This window comes from Seriola aureovittata, chromosome 10, assembly GCF_021018895.1.
Source record: "Seriola aureovittata isolate HTS-2021-v1 ecotype China chromosome 10, ASM2101889v1, whole genome shotgun sequence".
Lineage (NCBI taxonomy): Eukaryota > Metazoa > Chordata > Actinopteri > Carangiformes > Carangidae > Seriola > Seriola aureovittata.
The window spans coordinates 16,935,158-16,951,465 of NC_079373.1; the positions used below are offsets into that span (position 1 = coordinate 16,935,158).

The 16,308-nt window shown below is 41.2% G+C and overlaps 1 protein-coding gene across 1 annotated transcript; it reads right to left on the minus strand.

Annotated features, from left to right (window-relative positions):
* Positions 1 to 382: 382 nt before the first annotated feature.
* cd44b (CD44 molecule (Indian blood group) b) lies at positions 383 to 16,021 on the minus strand. Its single transcript, XM_056386677.1, has 8 exons — positions 15,572 to 16,021; positions 6,050 to 6,215; positions 5,338 to 5,477; positions 5,156 to 5,221; positions 3,725 to 4,147; positions 2,873 to 2,953; positions 2,608 to 2,686; positions 383 to 2,385 (listed from the first exon to the last, which is right to left on the minus strand). Exons 1-8 carry the CDS (start codon positions 15,633 to 15,635, stop codon positions 2,172 to 2,174), a joined length of 1,233 nt encoding a protein of 410 aa, XP_056242652.1. The 5' UTR covers positions 15,636 to 16,021; the 3' UTR covers positions 383 to 2,171.
* Positions 16,022 to 16,308: the final 287 nt, after the last annotated feature.

A 16,308-nucleotide genomic window follows, 5' to 3' on the forward strand; every position in this document is an offset into this window, starting at 1 on the left:
CAAAGAATGCATGTTTTTCTCAAGACTTAAATCCAGTACATAGAGGTCATTTTTTTGATGGCAGCATTACCCCTGAGCAGTTTTATATCAGTATTAAATGACTTTGCGTACTGCATAATAAATGCATGTTAAATAGGCAGTTGTTGTGCTCTTTTACCATTGAATGCACTGTATTGAAAGATGCCACTTCTATCTTTAAAAATGGCCGTCTTTGTTTCCTGTGTTAACATGTTCCCGCATCACGACCGGTGCCATGGAAACCTCACTTCCTCTTATGTGTGGGCAATGTAACCACTCGCATCCCCCGTCATGCCATTCACTCGCTCCCCTTTGTCTTCGCACATGCCGGGTAATCAGTGAGTGAACACCACATTCCAGCGCATCTCTTTCTATACACATTTATTTTGTTCATGACTTTACAAATCTTTTCAGCAACATGTTTTGTTAATTTGTCATAAAACCTGCCTACACTAGTACATTTGCTACTTCCCGTCAAAATGAATCATATAAGAGAAAAAGCAGGAAAAACAACGGAACAAGTCAGAAACAAAATAAATCTGTTTACAATTGCTGTATATAATTCAGCTTTATACTGGAAAAAACTGAAAAAGAATTTAGCTGTCACACTGGGAATAATATTGATTTGACACAATGTATGATATAATTAATCAATGAGAAGGTCAGAGGAAAAAACTGCAGTATTTTGTTTACACGTGTGCATGATGGGCACATTAAGGCCAAGACACAAGCTTCATTCACAGCATGTGTTTACAGCAAATGGGCCCCCCATTATCATATGTGATACTTAGTTCAGCATATAAAGTTAAGCTGCTGTCTCACAAATCTTACATTCAAAAAATGATCAATCTGCTACAGATACAATCCAATTCTTTCTTTTTCTCATTCAGTTATTTTTTTACACACTGTGTATATAGTATGACATCATCATTATCATCCTGCTTTATCCTCAGGATACCATCAGGGGCATCATATCATCATATTCCCAACTCATTGTAAATGTATACCGTATAAACTGACTTCAGTGGTGCATGAATTGCACAGTTTTGGATACTATACATTAAGCTGATTTATACAATATCCACTCCGTTTTTACTGTTGCAAAATCCATTTGCAATTATTTACCCGAGGTACTGTTTCCAATTAAATAACTCAAAAGTGACACATTGCTTTATTTAAAAGGGACACAACGCCCCTCCCTACCAGAAAAAAAAGAAAAGAAAACATCCACTGGCAGCTATTGCTAAGGCGTTTCCAAAACATATACTTTATATACAGAGACCAAGAAAAAGGGATTCAAAGCTGCATAAATTAAGGAAGTGACATCCCCAGTTCTCTTGAAAATGGAAAAACCAAACTCCAGTCCACAGGCAAGGTCTGAGATATACACAAGGTTACAACAATAAGCAAACAAATAAAAAAAATAAAAAAAACACACAGAAAACACGGGAGCTGTTTGTTTAAAATTCTTTTTTCTATGTTGTATTTTAAAGAAAATAAACCAGTTTTCATAATTTTCCTATTTAGGCCGGTAGGCCCTACATTTTAGGATTTACCAATTCTATTAAAAAGTGAAAAATCTGTATTCAATATGTTCTTCACAAATTACAACCTCACCACCCCCCTCCCTTTTAAGCCCATGCCTCTCCAGCCCCATCATCAACAAAGCGTACAACCTCAGAGACACAAAGAACTGACACAAAAAACTCACTCATACACTCGCACACACTCTCTCTCTCTCACACACACACACACACACACACACACACACACACACACACACACACACACACACACACACACACACACACACACACACACACACATATCCTGCTATGCTCAGATGCATGATACCCCACCATGCATGACACTCTTTGACCACCATTCAGTTCTAACTAGCCCCGCATTCCAGACAAAGACAATGCTGCACATGTTGGTTTGAAAGACCTGGTCCCACAGAGAGGCAGACCCAGGAAAACACAATCTTTCCAAGTAACACGCACATAGACCCTTACTCAGCCTCCATTCATCCCTGACCGCCAAAGTAGTTTATAACCCCAGCATTTGGAGCCCCCTACCCCAGCCTCTCTACCCTCTCAGCCCTCTTCCTCACTCTACCCCTCCTGCCTTCACCCATACCCTACGCTCCCCTCTCACGCCAGCTGTTCTTTATCTGGCGACTCCTCTAGCGTGATGACGGTGAACTCCTCTGTGTTGCCGTTCTCCTGGATCTTCTCCTTGTTCATGAGGGTCACCATCTCCTGCTCTCTCTCCTGGGCGTGGGAGCTGGATGCTGATGCTGCAGCCCCGTTCCCCTCGCCGCCGTCTATGGATGTGATCATCAGCGTCTGTCGTTTGCCACACAAGCTGCAAATGCACATTCAGGCACATTTATTTAATATTGATTTTTTTTTTTTTTTTTTACCATCCCTTAGTGTGAAGCCAAACATGTAGAAATTGGCACTGTGAGCATTGCCTATTCCACGTAGAAAGACAGAAAAAGGGGGGTATTTATGTCCAAAAACACGGTACATGACAACATTGTTAGTGTAAAATAATAACAATTATTAATAGCAACTGAGGTCATACCTTTTCCTTTTGACAACAGCTGCACATACAATAAGAATTGCAGCAATTGCCACAATCACTCCAAGGATTACCAGCCAGTCTGGAGGGAGAAATAACAAAAAAAACAAGCCATGAGTTGACAGTATTAAAGCTGAGTCAGTAAGAAATAAAAATCACTGTCGATAAAGAATGAATCCAAATTGGAGTGTGTGCTTTTCTTATTTGATTGCAATCACTATGGACTTCAGGGGGTTGGAGGTATGTGTGAAGTAACATGGCTGCTCACTGGATGAATCGCTGTTGTGTTGATCAGCATCAGGCTTAGCAGGACTACTGGACCATCCTTTGCTGTTAGGTTGTTGTGGAGCTGCGGGTCAGTAAGACAAAAGGTAAACATTTAATCTCAGATACAGATTATACACCGACATATAAAAAATATAAGCATGTTCAAGACATAAATCTAGAAGAAATCATCACATATATTTGTGGCTGTGTTACAGCATGTTTACATGCTTTAAATCATACATACACTGTCTCTCTATGGGGCTGCACGTTTTGCTGCACCGGACACTGCAAGCTACATAATAACATTTTGATTTATGGATTTGATTTCAACATACATTTTTTTTCTTTTTCTTTTTTCTTTTTTTTTTAGGTGTGTTTGTTTAATACACCTTGTAATTCCTACTATACAACAAAAAGATCACTGAGGCCTGTTTTGTAACAAATTCACTCCAGAGCTCAAACTAACACAAGAGGGCGTCCTATGTTCTTAAAGTTACTTCATTCCTTCCAAACCTGTTGCCTCTGATGTCAGGATGTGCTGTGCTGAAATCAACTCAAGTCATTTTCTACCATCACATTAGTGGATATACAGAGTGTAGACCATATAAGAGGAGAGTTGCAGTATAATGCACTCCAAAAGTTATTATAGAGGTGAATCAGCACGTGTTCTTTTTGACTCAGTCTCCACAACACAAGTCTCTTTTGTTTTTTGCAGCTATTGTACAGCATTGCATTACATTGTCAGGTGTTGTTATTTAACTCAAATCGTGCATAATTTAATGACTCTACTTGTGTTTTGATTGTAGCTGTCATGCCTCTGGATGATTCAATTTTTTGCTTGTGTTTTTCTTACAGTCTGTTGTGACACCATCTCCAACAGGCTCTGTGTCAGTGGGAGGTTGTGTTTCCGCTGGCTCTCCAACAGGGGCCGTTGTAGAGGCTCTGTCCTCCTCAGAGGAAGATGGCATCATCCCAGATCCAGCGGGCTGGTCGAACTCTGTGACAGTGGACGTCACGCTGCTTTTCTCGTCCCCTCCAAAGGGGATTTCGTCTATGGCAAGTGTGGTAAGCTGTGGATTCTCTGCACTCATTTCTGTGGGCGGATTGGTACCTGGTGGGGCGAATTCTCTTACCAAAGAATCATCTTCCACAGTTGCCACTGTGGTGTCAACAACCTCACTGTCAGAAGCATCGGTGGGTTGTGTTTTTGCAGTGGGCTCTGGCTCTGCCTCGCCCTCTGCTATTGTTGGAGCCTGAGGCGATGGTGAGGACACTCCTGATTGGAGAATAGAAAGGGTCATACATGGTTACAGTCACCTATATTTTGACCTGACTTATAAGAAAAAGATTGGGGCCATTCCTCATGCAATATTACAGCATAATATGTATAAAATAATTGGTTCTAAATTATTGAAAAATGTCAGACAGCATGCCATTTAAAAAAAAAGGTGGCTGGTATATAAATAACAGCACAAAATGAGTCACATCCTGCTTGATTATCTCGGGTGTTAACCTGCTATCTCTGCTCTGGATTTTGATCACAGTTTTGTTTTTATTATGCTTCTTAAAATGACTGTTAATTGATAGTTTTAAAGGGTATCTCTGTGTGAGATCATTGTTGATAGTATTTGTTTAACTACACAAGAGTAATTTGAGGTTTCAATTTGGTGTGACATCCCTATGTTAGTACATACGCTGACATGTAAGAGCTATTTTTTCTTTATCATTATTCATTCAAAATCATTACTCTGTAATTGCAGCAGCCTTATAACCCTTATAACGTGCAATGAGGAAATGTGAAATGATACTGCCAAGATATGAATGGTAAAATAAAAAAAATAAAAAATATATATATAAAATGGAACCTGATCGCTCATTTGCACTTAAGGCGGTCGTAATAGTAACCTCACCCAGCTGTTTTCCAGTTCAGCCAGAGAGGATTTGGGTTAACTATATGTCCCACCTCAGGTAACATAGCCAGGAGCTAAGAGGATGTTGGTGTCGACTATAGTGATGAGATCATTTGGTAACAAGACTGAGCTGATGTCAGGGAGGTTTCATTCTGTTGTTGCTCACATGAGAGGTTGTGCATCCTGAAATACAGGAGCTTGAATTTCATTTTTTTTTTTTTTACTACTGTCAATTCCATGACATACATAATCAACTGTGTTTAATAACCTGGGAATTCTGTATGTTTTTAAAAGTTGACCTCCCATCAACTATAAAGTAAGTAAGACAAGTGGGGACTAAATATGTTGAGGGTGAATGGGTTTATTGTACTGACCTGGTGCATCCTTAATTGAGAGTCCTGATGGTATTAATTCTTTATCACAGTTCTTATCAGGCCCAGCTGCAAACATGGGGGAACAGGAAGTAGATGTTACCAAAATAAAGAAGCAAATAACAACAGGTCTGTAAATTAACACAACACATTGAGAAATTTGAAATACCCATGGTTATAGTCACCTAGGTCATCATAGCAGAAGGCATCATTTTCTTCATGCGTTTTAGATGAAAGAAGAATCAACCCAATCGTGTTATTTGCACAGTTGATATGTTGCGTGTGTCTGAGGATGGCAACGCTCCCATTTTGGATCCAGCCATTCCTGAACACACACAACAATGTTATTACTAAAAGACGTATTTTGACACAATTTGGAGACATTTGTTGATGCAGAATGCAATCTGTCTCCAAGCAGCCACATAGAAACACATTACATCATACTAATAACGGAACTAATTCACATTGCTCAGAGAAGTAGAGACAAACACAGTTAAGTAACAGATGGTGCTTTCCATTATTGGAAATTTGTTTGAGATGTACCACATGACAAACGTAGTGTACCCCTGACTTGAAAGTAAAAGACTATCTTCCTCTTTTCTGGTTTTACATCTCTGGATGAAATGCAATCAAGGTGATCAAGCAGATTTAAAGCTGAAGTTCAATGTAGTTTGGCATTTAGTTATTTCTGACTATGAGTAAAAGCATTTCCTGTGGCCTTTCATATTTCACCATAAATGTTCAATCTGTATTCTTTATACATATCTTGCAGTTCAAAAATGTACATTTCATTTAACAAGCATTAAAATGATTTTTAAAAAGACTTCAGTTAAAAAAAAAAAAGTTCTTCACAACAGTAAATGTAAATAGTTATGAGTGAAAGGCTTGTGGTTTCACCTGCAGGTTTCCATGCCTTTAGCATAGGCCTCCTCGACTTGTTCTTGACTTGCCAATGTGCTCTGTAGCTCCTCACACACCTTTTCAGCCATGGAAAAGTTCAGGGAGTGACGTTTTTCTGCCTCGACCAGAAATACCCCTGCATAGCTGCAGGTCCGAGAAGTCACTGCAGAAGGAGAATGAAAAAATATGCAATAGTTTAAGGGTTCAACATCATTTAGATCTTATTGATGAAGAATTGTTCCAGTCAGTTGAGAACAAATCTAATAAATTAATCACAGTTACTATACCTTTTTGAAATAATAATAATAATAATAATAATAATGAAATACACTTAAAATCAACAGGTCATTTCGATTTTTTTTCATGTCTTCCAACTGCAACAGCTAAAAATTATATTCATAACAAGCTGAGATAGAAGATTGGTTTAAGAGCCATGTTTGATGTGACTGTATAGCACAGGAAGGATGCAGCTGCTGTGGCTTATACAACGGGAATTGTTTCTTAGTTTTGTAATACACCGTGGAATCGACATGAGACAGCTGAGGATTCATTCAATAGTTTTAAAAGAGGAGCTCTTTACTTGTCATTGATATTTTTCTTGCAGAATATTTTTGAGATCTGCTGTGTTTTGTGTGCAATTGTACCTTATTTTTCCTGATAGAAGAAAAATAAAGCAGCTTCTCACTCAATTCAACTACCATATCTTTCTGTCAGTTATGCACAGTTATGCTTATCACAACCATATAATGTACAATGTGTAAAATCTTGAGTTATGCATGTGTGTTTTGTGTCATTATTCAAGTGTGAGTCATGAGATGTTTGCTCTTATGAGCTTTCTGGCAGAGAAGCATCATGAGACAGGCAGCATACCCATCGACAGTGACTATTATTTTGTGTAAACAAGTGTGTACATACGGTACACTTTTCACTACACTCGCTGACCTCCTCTTCAGAAAGGCGAAGGTGTAACCAAAATATAATGCTGAGAAAATTTTGCACTGACAGTGGCATTTTATGGCTGGAAACATCCACTGCACACAGTTTACATGGTCAAGGTCTAAGATGCTCAGAAAGCATAATTTTGCTTACTGGACAAACTCTGATACTCCTTTCTAATATAGGAGCATACAGTATTTTGTATATATTGTAAATTTGTAACTATTGACTTTATTGAAGAATGCTTAATGGATCAGTAATACACACAACACATGGGTTGCCAGGCTGTGAAAACTCCCTTTGCGAACATCCTCCTATAGTGTAACAGTTTGAGTAGGCTAGCTCTTTGTAAATTATACTTAACTAAAAAATTTGGTGCCCAAAGTTTCACTCTTCTTCGTAAAAAACATTAATTTGTCAATATTGTCTCTAAAACCTATGAATGAGCTTATGAATTCATGCTTGTTTGCCAATAATCAGAAACCTGCTTTTTGTACAAAGCATCATTTCAAAACTGTAGATCAGTGAAAGGTTGTAAGTTTTAGTGTGTAGTGTTACCCTCTTTGCCTTAGTTTGCCTGACTGAAGGAGTAGCTTCAGGGAAATGACTTTGCCTCAATGAAATGAAAGCAAAAATGCAAACTAAGCCTATAGCAAATGAGCAGCATAGCCGGCAGCTGTATTTGTAGACATGTAAATCACGACATGGAAAAAGCCAGAATTGGCGAGAATTACATTTTCAGCAGGGGATTTTCCTGATATGAGCAGGTGAGAATTTGCATTGACGATGAAAAGGAAAGACACCACCTGGGAAGAGTCTTGCAACATAACTAGGGACACACAACTTTAACACTGACTATTTGCTTGTGACTTTGGTGCTCTTCGGGTGGTTCCCCTTCCCACATAGAAAAAAAAAGTTTAGTGTAAAAAACTTTCTGCAAAAGCAATTTTGAAAGCGTATTATCATTATTAGAAATAAGACTTAAATATAATGACTGCAATCTAGATTTTGTGGTAAAAAGCAGAAGAAAAACTCTTAAAATAAAATGAATTATCAACATGTACACTCTGAACATATGATCAGGAAGCTGACGGGTCAATTCTGTGGAGGCTTATCAAATACTTCTGCTGAAAACACGCACGTTTTGTGCAGCTAGACTCATACTCAAAAAATAAAAATATCAGTGCAGTGAATTGCACGGTGACTGTGGGTTTTAATATTCTGTATTGGAAAAAAAAAGTTGGATGCTTTACCACCACAAGCACCACAGACAGCCATACAAAGAGTTATTGAAACCCATACATGCACAGAAAAAAAACAAACATATCTGTTTGTTGCTTGTTTAAATATGCTACCATGGTGACAGAAGTTGTGAAAGTCACTCAGCAGCAACATCATACTTGTACAGGAAGATCACGTGTGACATATTGCATCTTTCTGATAGCTGAGCTTCCTGCACTGAACTGTTAAGTCCTCCAACTTAGAAAAGAGGTGAAAAGAGAAACAAACATCTAACGTGCAGTCACAACTAATACACAGTTTTTGAACAACCAGAAGTAACTACCATGCTATTTCAGTTCACAGCTTCCACCAACTGTAAGACTAAAATTAAAAGAGGAAATCATTCTCGGATACTAAAAAAACACTTTATAATGTTGATTTTTTTTTAAGCTGTAGTTGAAGAACCTTTTTTTGGACTCAGTTAAAAACCTGCTGGTTCACTTTAATGTAACTACATATCAACATGTGGCATAAAGAAATCTAATAGAATTATCCTACAATCACAACACTTGACAGTAATTAAAGGAACTCTGGTTACGTTGTTGTTGTGTTGGTGGATTACATTATATTGTGCAGTGCCTGCCTCAGGAATGTGCTCACATAGTGATCACATGGTATATACAGTAATAACTGACAAATTGTTAAGTTAGACTTCTCATGCTGTATCCTGAAGTTGACCCTTGCATTGTGGCAAACAAATGGGGAAACCCCCCCAGATACTGTATGTATATCCAGATATTGTACGTATATTCCAACTGCAAATACTTGATGAGTAAAACCCCAACATTAGGAAATTGTTATTTGTAATTTTGTGGCCATGTTTATCTCTTTGTTGTGGAGGAAACTAGTCTTTAAGACTAGATATGATTAAAAAAAAAACTCCCCTTGCTTTTCCACTGGCTGCTATGAGTAAACAGAGCACTAGCATCAGCAGGAAGTTGAACTCTGCTGTTTGTGGCAGCTGGGCAACAAGAGACAGTGCCAGCACTTGTTCTGTAAGGCAGTTTAAGTTCTTTGTTATCTTTCTCTCTCCTTCTCTGTCACGCACATACACACACACACATATACTTGAAAGAACCTCAACACATGCTGCCACATGGCACAGTGTCCCTGAAAGTAAAGGGGTGAAAAACAAGACGACTGTCCTGGCCTTGCAAACCTGCCTGGGGAGATCAAACAGCTTACCATCAGTAAGCTTAAAAGGCGACTGACATGAATCTAAGGCATAATCATTAGTATGCAGAGGGAACGGTCATGAGTGTCTTTATACAGTCCAGAGGCCTGCTATGCCAAGGCACTGACTCTCCCAAAGGCTTCATTGTCACCTAATGGAGTTGAAACCAAGGAAACTGCAAAGTCTGAGTGTACAGAACCTGAGAGAAAGGGAGCCTTAACACAGCTTCTTGCCAAAAACTCCAGCTGCTCTAGAAGTAATAGACAAGCCTGAATCTCACTTCACTTTCGCATCCCCCCCATCTCCTTTTGTCTTGTTTTCTCTCATTACTCTCTGTTTGTCTTTTCTTTGCCAGCAATAAAGTACAAATTACCCCCTGCATGCAGGTACACACAGGCACCACACAGGCAGATCACAGATGCTCATGCACACAGACATGGATATTGGCTGATGATTCCTTGAGTCATAACCTTTGTAGAGCCACGACAGAGCATGGAGTACAGCAAGAGAACAAACATGTATTCTCAGTATCCTGATGTCATAATAATTTACACAATCTTGTCTTTCTTAGAAACACCTTGTTGAAAATTTTCTCAAAAACATTTTTCGAAAATATCATGAGTGCGTGATCTGATGCGTGAACAGAGAATCTACTGTATATTTCCCACTACTATAGCAAAATCCCTTTAGCCATAGTTCATCAGCTGGTGTGGAGCAAGACCGTGTTACCATCACTCCCACAATGTGTCAGTGTCCTGCATTATCACACATGTGAACCAGTGAAGTCGCTCCGTCAGCAGGCTCGGCTTTCACTCCCCTGGTCACTGCTTAGGTGCACTGGGCCAGTGGGACAGGTTAAACATGAGATCTGGGCATGCGTGTGCATGCGCGCACGCACACACACACACACACACACACACACACACTACCAACATTACCTGAAGGTCACAAAGACTCTCACTATCTGATTTCTCTGTAACATACCATTTCCTTTCTCACTTTTTGCTTAACAACACCCCCAACCATTTTACACACTGCTACGAAACAACCATAAGTGAGATAGAACAGGCAGATAAAAATTATTTTCAGATTAAAAAGGAGACTTTAATGAAAATGACACACTAAAACATATCTTGGTCCTTTATATCAGGTCCTTTGCCTGGCTGATGTTATTAGAACAATTAACTGTCAAACTGTCAATTTACCAAGCAAAGACACCATTTCCTCCATATTGTTCACATATTTTTGAATATCGTTCTTTTGCTTGTTGTTGTTCTAAAAGGGTTTTTAATTAATGTTTTGTATGACTGTTTCAATTCTATTCAATTCATCATCCCATCCTCCCAACAAATCAGGAATAAAACTATTCATCTACAACCTATTTTTCCTCCTGCATCACCCCTCTGCCAAGGACAAGAGACAAGAGAAATCTAAAAAGGAAGAAGATAAACCACAACATGGAAGAAATACTGAAGGACAGCCACCTCTGCCCCTGAAGTGCTGAAGTGAGCTTAATCATGAGAGACATCAGAGCAAATAGGAACAGGATGCTACACCCCCCTTAGGATCCAACGTCTTCAATCCCCGAAACCCCACCTATGTCACCTCCCCTCTCCAGGTAAACAGTGTGCCAGAAGCTTCCTCAATTCCTGTCTTGATAAGGAATGGAAAAAGCAGAGTAAACACAGCAGAACTCTACACTTTCTGTAAACACATCAAGCCTAATACCTGTTCATGCCTTAGATAAACCTCAGACTGTTCAAAGCCCTTCCTATATTTTAAAGTTAGCTGTTTTAAATGTTTGATCACTTTCTAGCAAAGGACTTTTAGTTAATGATCTTATTTCTACAGACCAGTTAGATTTTATATTTTCATCTTCGCTTAGGGGAAGGCTATGACCTTTGGGTGTGCTTACGCACCAAACAACAGCTCAGAGTACCAGACCTTCTTGGAGTCTCTAGGTGGTGTCCTGGAAAGGGTTCTGCCTGGGGACTCTATAATTCTGCTGGGGGAATTCAACGCCCATGTGGGCAACGACGGAGAAACATAGAAGGGCGTGATTGGGAGGAACGGCCTCCGATCTGAACCTGAGTGGTGCTTTGTTATTGGACTTCTGTGCTAGTCATAGTTTGCCTATAATGAGCACCATGTTCGAAGATAAGTTAGCTCATAAGCTTACTTGGTACCAGAGCACCTTAGGCCAGAGGTTGATGATTGACGCTGAGGTCATATCATCAGATCTGCGGCCGTATGTTTTGGATGCTTGGGTGAAGAGAAGGGCAGAGCTGTCAACTGATCACCACATGGTGGTGAGTTGGATCAGATGGTGGGGAAGGCTGCCAGACAGACCTGGTAACCCAAGTGAGCTGGGAACATCTGGTGGAGGCCCCTGTCTGTGAGGTCTTCAACTCACACCTGCAGAAGAATTTCTCGTGCATCTTGGGGAGGTCAGGGGTGGTTAGGAGCTGTGGCCTCAAGGTTATTGGTGCCTGTGGAGGGGAGCAACCTAAGAACACACTGGTGGATGCTAGCAATGATGGAAGCCATCAAGCTGAAGAAGGAGGCTTTTAGGGCTTGGTTGGCTCAGGGGTCTCCAGAAGCAGCAGATGGGTACCGGGTGGCCAAAAAGGGTGGCAGCCTCAGCAGTTGCAGAAGCAAAAACTCGGATGTGGGAGGAGTTTGGGGAGGCTATGGAGGAGGCCTTTTTTTGGCCTCAAAGAAGTTCTGGCAAACTGTTTGGCGATTCAGGAAGGGGAAGCAGGGCTTCACCAAGGCTGTGTTCAGTCGGGGAGGAGAACTGCTGAACTCCCGAACTCAGCTAACAGGTCCTCTGTGGAGGAGGCAGAGTCTGAAGCCTCGGGGGAAGTCTCATCCATTACCTTGGCAGAGGTTACTGAGTTAGTCAAGAAGCTCCCTAGCAGCAAGGCGACGATCAGATACAACCCAAGATGCCGAAGGTTCTGGACATTGAAGGGCTGTCTCGTCTGACACGCCTCTTCAATGTCCCGTGGAGGTCGGGGATAGTAGTTGCTTCAGGGTGCTGGAAAACCTCAGATTCAGGAGGAGTGAGGATTCCGTTCTGGCCGTGGAACAGTGACCCAGCTCTTTACACTCATGAGAGTACTGAGGGGGACATGGGAGTTTGACCAGCCAGTCTACATGTGAACTTGGAGAAGGTTTATGACCGTGTCCCCCAGGGGACTCTGTGGGGGTTACTGCGGGAGTATGGGTTACTGGGCCTGTTGCTAGGAGCCATTCGTTTCCTGTATAGGCAAAGTGAGAGGTGTGTCCGCATTCTCGGCACAAAGTCAAACACTTTTTCAGTGAATGTTGGTCTCCGCCAAGGTTGTCCCTTGTCTCTGATCCTGTTTGTGATATTCATGGACAGGATCCCAAGGCACCGTCAAGGTGAAGAGTGTGTCCGCTTTGGGAACCTCAGAATTGCATCTTTGCTTTTTGCAGATGATGTGGTTCTGCTGGCATCATCAGAGCGTGACCTCCACACAGATCTATACTGTTTTCTTATTGCGTTTTTTTTGATGAGACATTATCCATGTTATAATCTGTGATATTATATTGTTTTTATACTGTTTTCATATTGTGCTTTTTATTTCAATTTTTTTCGCTTCTTTTATTGCATTTTTTCTTTTTTTATTATTGTTTTTTTTTCTATTAAGCACAATTGAATGACCTCTGTGTATGATAATGCGCAACACAAATAAATTTGCCTTCCTTTGCCTTGCCTGTTATGATGATATAAAAAGTTTGGAAATACTTCATGCAGGAGGATGTGTGTACATTACAGAGTTCTTTCTGAGCAGTTTCCCCAGGGATACAAAGACTTTAGTGTGTATGAGGAAGGAAAACAGACGGGGTGGGTTGGGGGGGTGGGCATGAACCTCACAAAATGGTTTTAGAGAGTAATTAGTAGGTTTAACAGCACACAAAGAGAAGGACAAAACCCGGAACTTGAGGACTCCTTAAACATTTAAGACCAGTTCAATTAGTGTCGAAGGCACTGGGTAAAGAAGAGAAAACAGGGAGAGGAGGTTAGATGATAAGATATAGGTGTAGGGCCATTCAGCATTCAGGGTGGTTGGTTTGTAAAGGAGGGTACAGTGGCAGAGGAGGCAAACACGTGTCTGAGAGTCTCAGGTGGCAGGAGATGGTACTCAGAGCCTGTAACAGGCACAAGCCTTCTTTGTCAGGGCCCAGTCCCAGTCGACGGGGCCCCTGACCACCCCTTACCTTGAAACATGACACGGGCACATGCAGGAGCATTTGTTAATGCCAAGGAGTCAAATACAGCCACATTTGCAGGAAATCCAGTGGTAAGGTTGGCCCAAGTGCATGCATTTTAGTTTGTAAATCTGTGTGTGCGTGAGAGCGAGAGAGCGAGAGAGAGAGAGAGAGAATAATCTGCTATAGAGAAGATGCAACACTCAGAATTACGGTTGGCCTGTTGTAACTGCACTTGCTGTCTATATTGGAAACTCAAAGAGAGCACTAAGCTTAAACATCAAATCAAGTTACAGAGATTTTAGGATTTGTTCAAAGCTCTCCATATCTTCGTCATGTTGATCGTAAGACCCTCAATGTTAAATCTCCGACTGTGTGTTAGAGACAGGAAATTGACAAATTATGAAATTTGGAAGGTCTCACAGATTGGTGATAACTCTTCACAGTCTCATGACCAGCTGAATAATTGAAAAGCAGTAATAGATTTGAATTATTCTACATTGGATTTTTATTACATTCCTTCCAGAGGTCGAACAGTTATATATAAATTTAAATGGATGAAATTAAGTTAATTAACTACCAGAAAAAAAAACTAATTTGAATTCCTTTAGGGCATGTTTAGTGACTACTGTACATATTAGAAATACCAGTCACCAAATCTTCTCATATTACAGTTTTTTCCAGACAGTTTTCATTGAACCATTCATGCTTATAGCTGCTGTTGGTGGGCATCCAGACAGAACCATAAAAGCCATGAATCCATAAATCTCGTCTTGGTTTACATGGAAGTCTGGCCTGGCTACAAAGTCCACAAGTCCCGCTCTTAATGATGTGCTTAAGGTGAAACACAGCTACAGGTTTAAGGTTCAAAGACAATGTCTAGTACAAGACAAGCAGTAACCACTGCAGGACACTTCTCACCAGACACCAATTACTCTCAACACTCAAACACAGACACAGAGATACATGCATTTGTGGATCCACCCCCTCCCCCTTCCCACATACAGTGCACATACAAACTGTCTAGGTAGTCTCTTATTTGCCCTTAAATACTGGTCAAATTTATAGTCTGATGCCGAATGTTCTTCAACGCAGTGCCAGAGGGAGTCTTTGTGAACAACCCTACCACCACCTCCTCAGGGAACAAGCCAGACAAACCTTAGACCTGTTTGATTCAGTACCAACTTCACCTCCAGAGATATATCGCTCCGAGCAACAAATCCAATCAAAACCGTACAGACAGCACATGTGAGACTGAGACAAAGAGAAAAGAGGGAGACATTGAGGGGGGGGAAAGCTACAGCGATTGCTGAACATCCTTTGTGTCAGAGAATAAAGCATTAAGCGTGGCAGCACAGACTCCAGCTGTAGCAGCACAGCAATAAAAGAAAAATAAAAACCTCTATTTCTGCTTCTAACTGAAAACAAGGACTGACTCTGAAAGCTAGACTGATCATCCAAAAAGCCTGATAAATAAGCTTCACTTCCCAGAGTGTGAATGCATGTGAGACACAGAGTGAGCAAGAGCCACTGTCTCCTTTGTGTCTGTCAGGAGTCTCAGTCTGCCAGACGTAAGCCTGTCTGTGCTGGTGTAGCATGCGCTCTCTTACCGGCATCCACTTGTCCATTCTACAAGCAGCAGCAGAGCACAGCCTCTCTCTTTCAATGTCTTCTCTTTACATGAACAGTCCCTCAAATTCTCAACGAGGCTCAAGATAGGGGTAAAAAAAAACAAAAAAAAAAACCAAACAATACTGTCTGGTTCTAAAATCTGGTGACAAAGGAGTGTTGCCAGACAGTCAGCCAGGCACAATTTATGCAGAATAAGGTATAAAAGAAAAATCCACAAACAAAGAGCCATCCGCTGGGCGAAGGCAGAGTCTCCTCACCTTTAAGATCTGACCTGGAGGAGGCCAGTAATCCAAAGGTGACCCCCAAGAGAAGCATCCACATCCTGGGCAAAGCGTCTGGCGATGGCTGGGTGAGTATCTGGTAGTAAAGGTGTGTAACAGTTCTCCTGTGGTCCTGTCTTCCCTCTGCCAGGAGTGACGGGTGGTGTGTGTGTGTGTGTGTGTGTGCGCGTGTGTGTGTGTGTATTTGTGTGTGAGTGTATGCGTGTGTGAAAGAGAGAGAGTGAATGAGTGAGAGAGCAAAAAAAATGAGAGAGAGAAAGAGGAAGGGAGAGAGAGAGAGACAGACAGAGAGAGAGAGAGAGAGAGAGAGAGAGACTGGTACTGTAGAGGGAGTTGCTGTGAGTGTCTGGTAGCTGCTAGAGCTGACTCAGACTTTGCTCCAACTTTTCTATTCTCTGCCTGAGAGACACAGAGACTAGTGGCACACACGTAGGAGGGGAAGAGTGGTTCATGTTAGCACACACCCTTCTGCCTCTCCTACACTTGCCCCACCTCTCCTCCCACCCCACCTCACACAGCCTCTCTTTTTTTCTCTTGCCCCCCCCCCCCCTCCCTCTCTTCCTTTCTGCCTCTACACTAAAGAGGCAAGAGAAGAAGGTAAGATAAGAAGAAGGTGATCTCTCCTTCTGTCTGGTTGCTTATCCTTGTCCCCCTTTTCCTCTTTTCACGTTTCTGACAGCAACAGTTTCAGAGAGCCCATCTGGTCTTTTGTT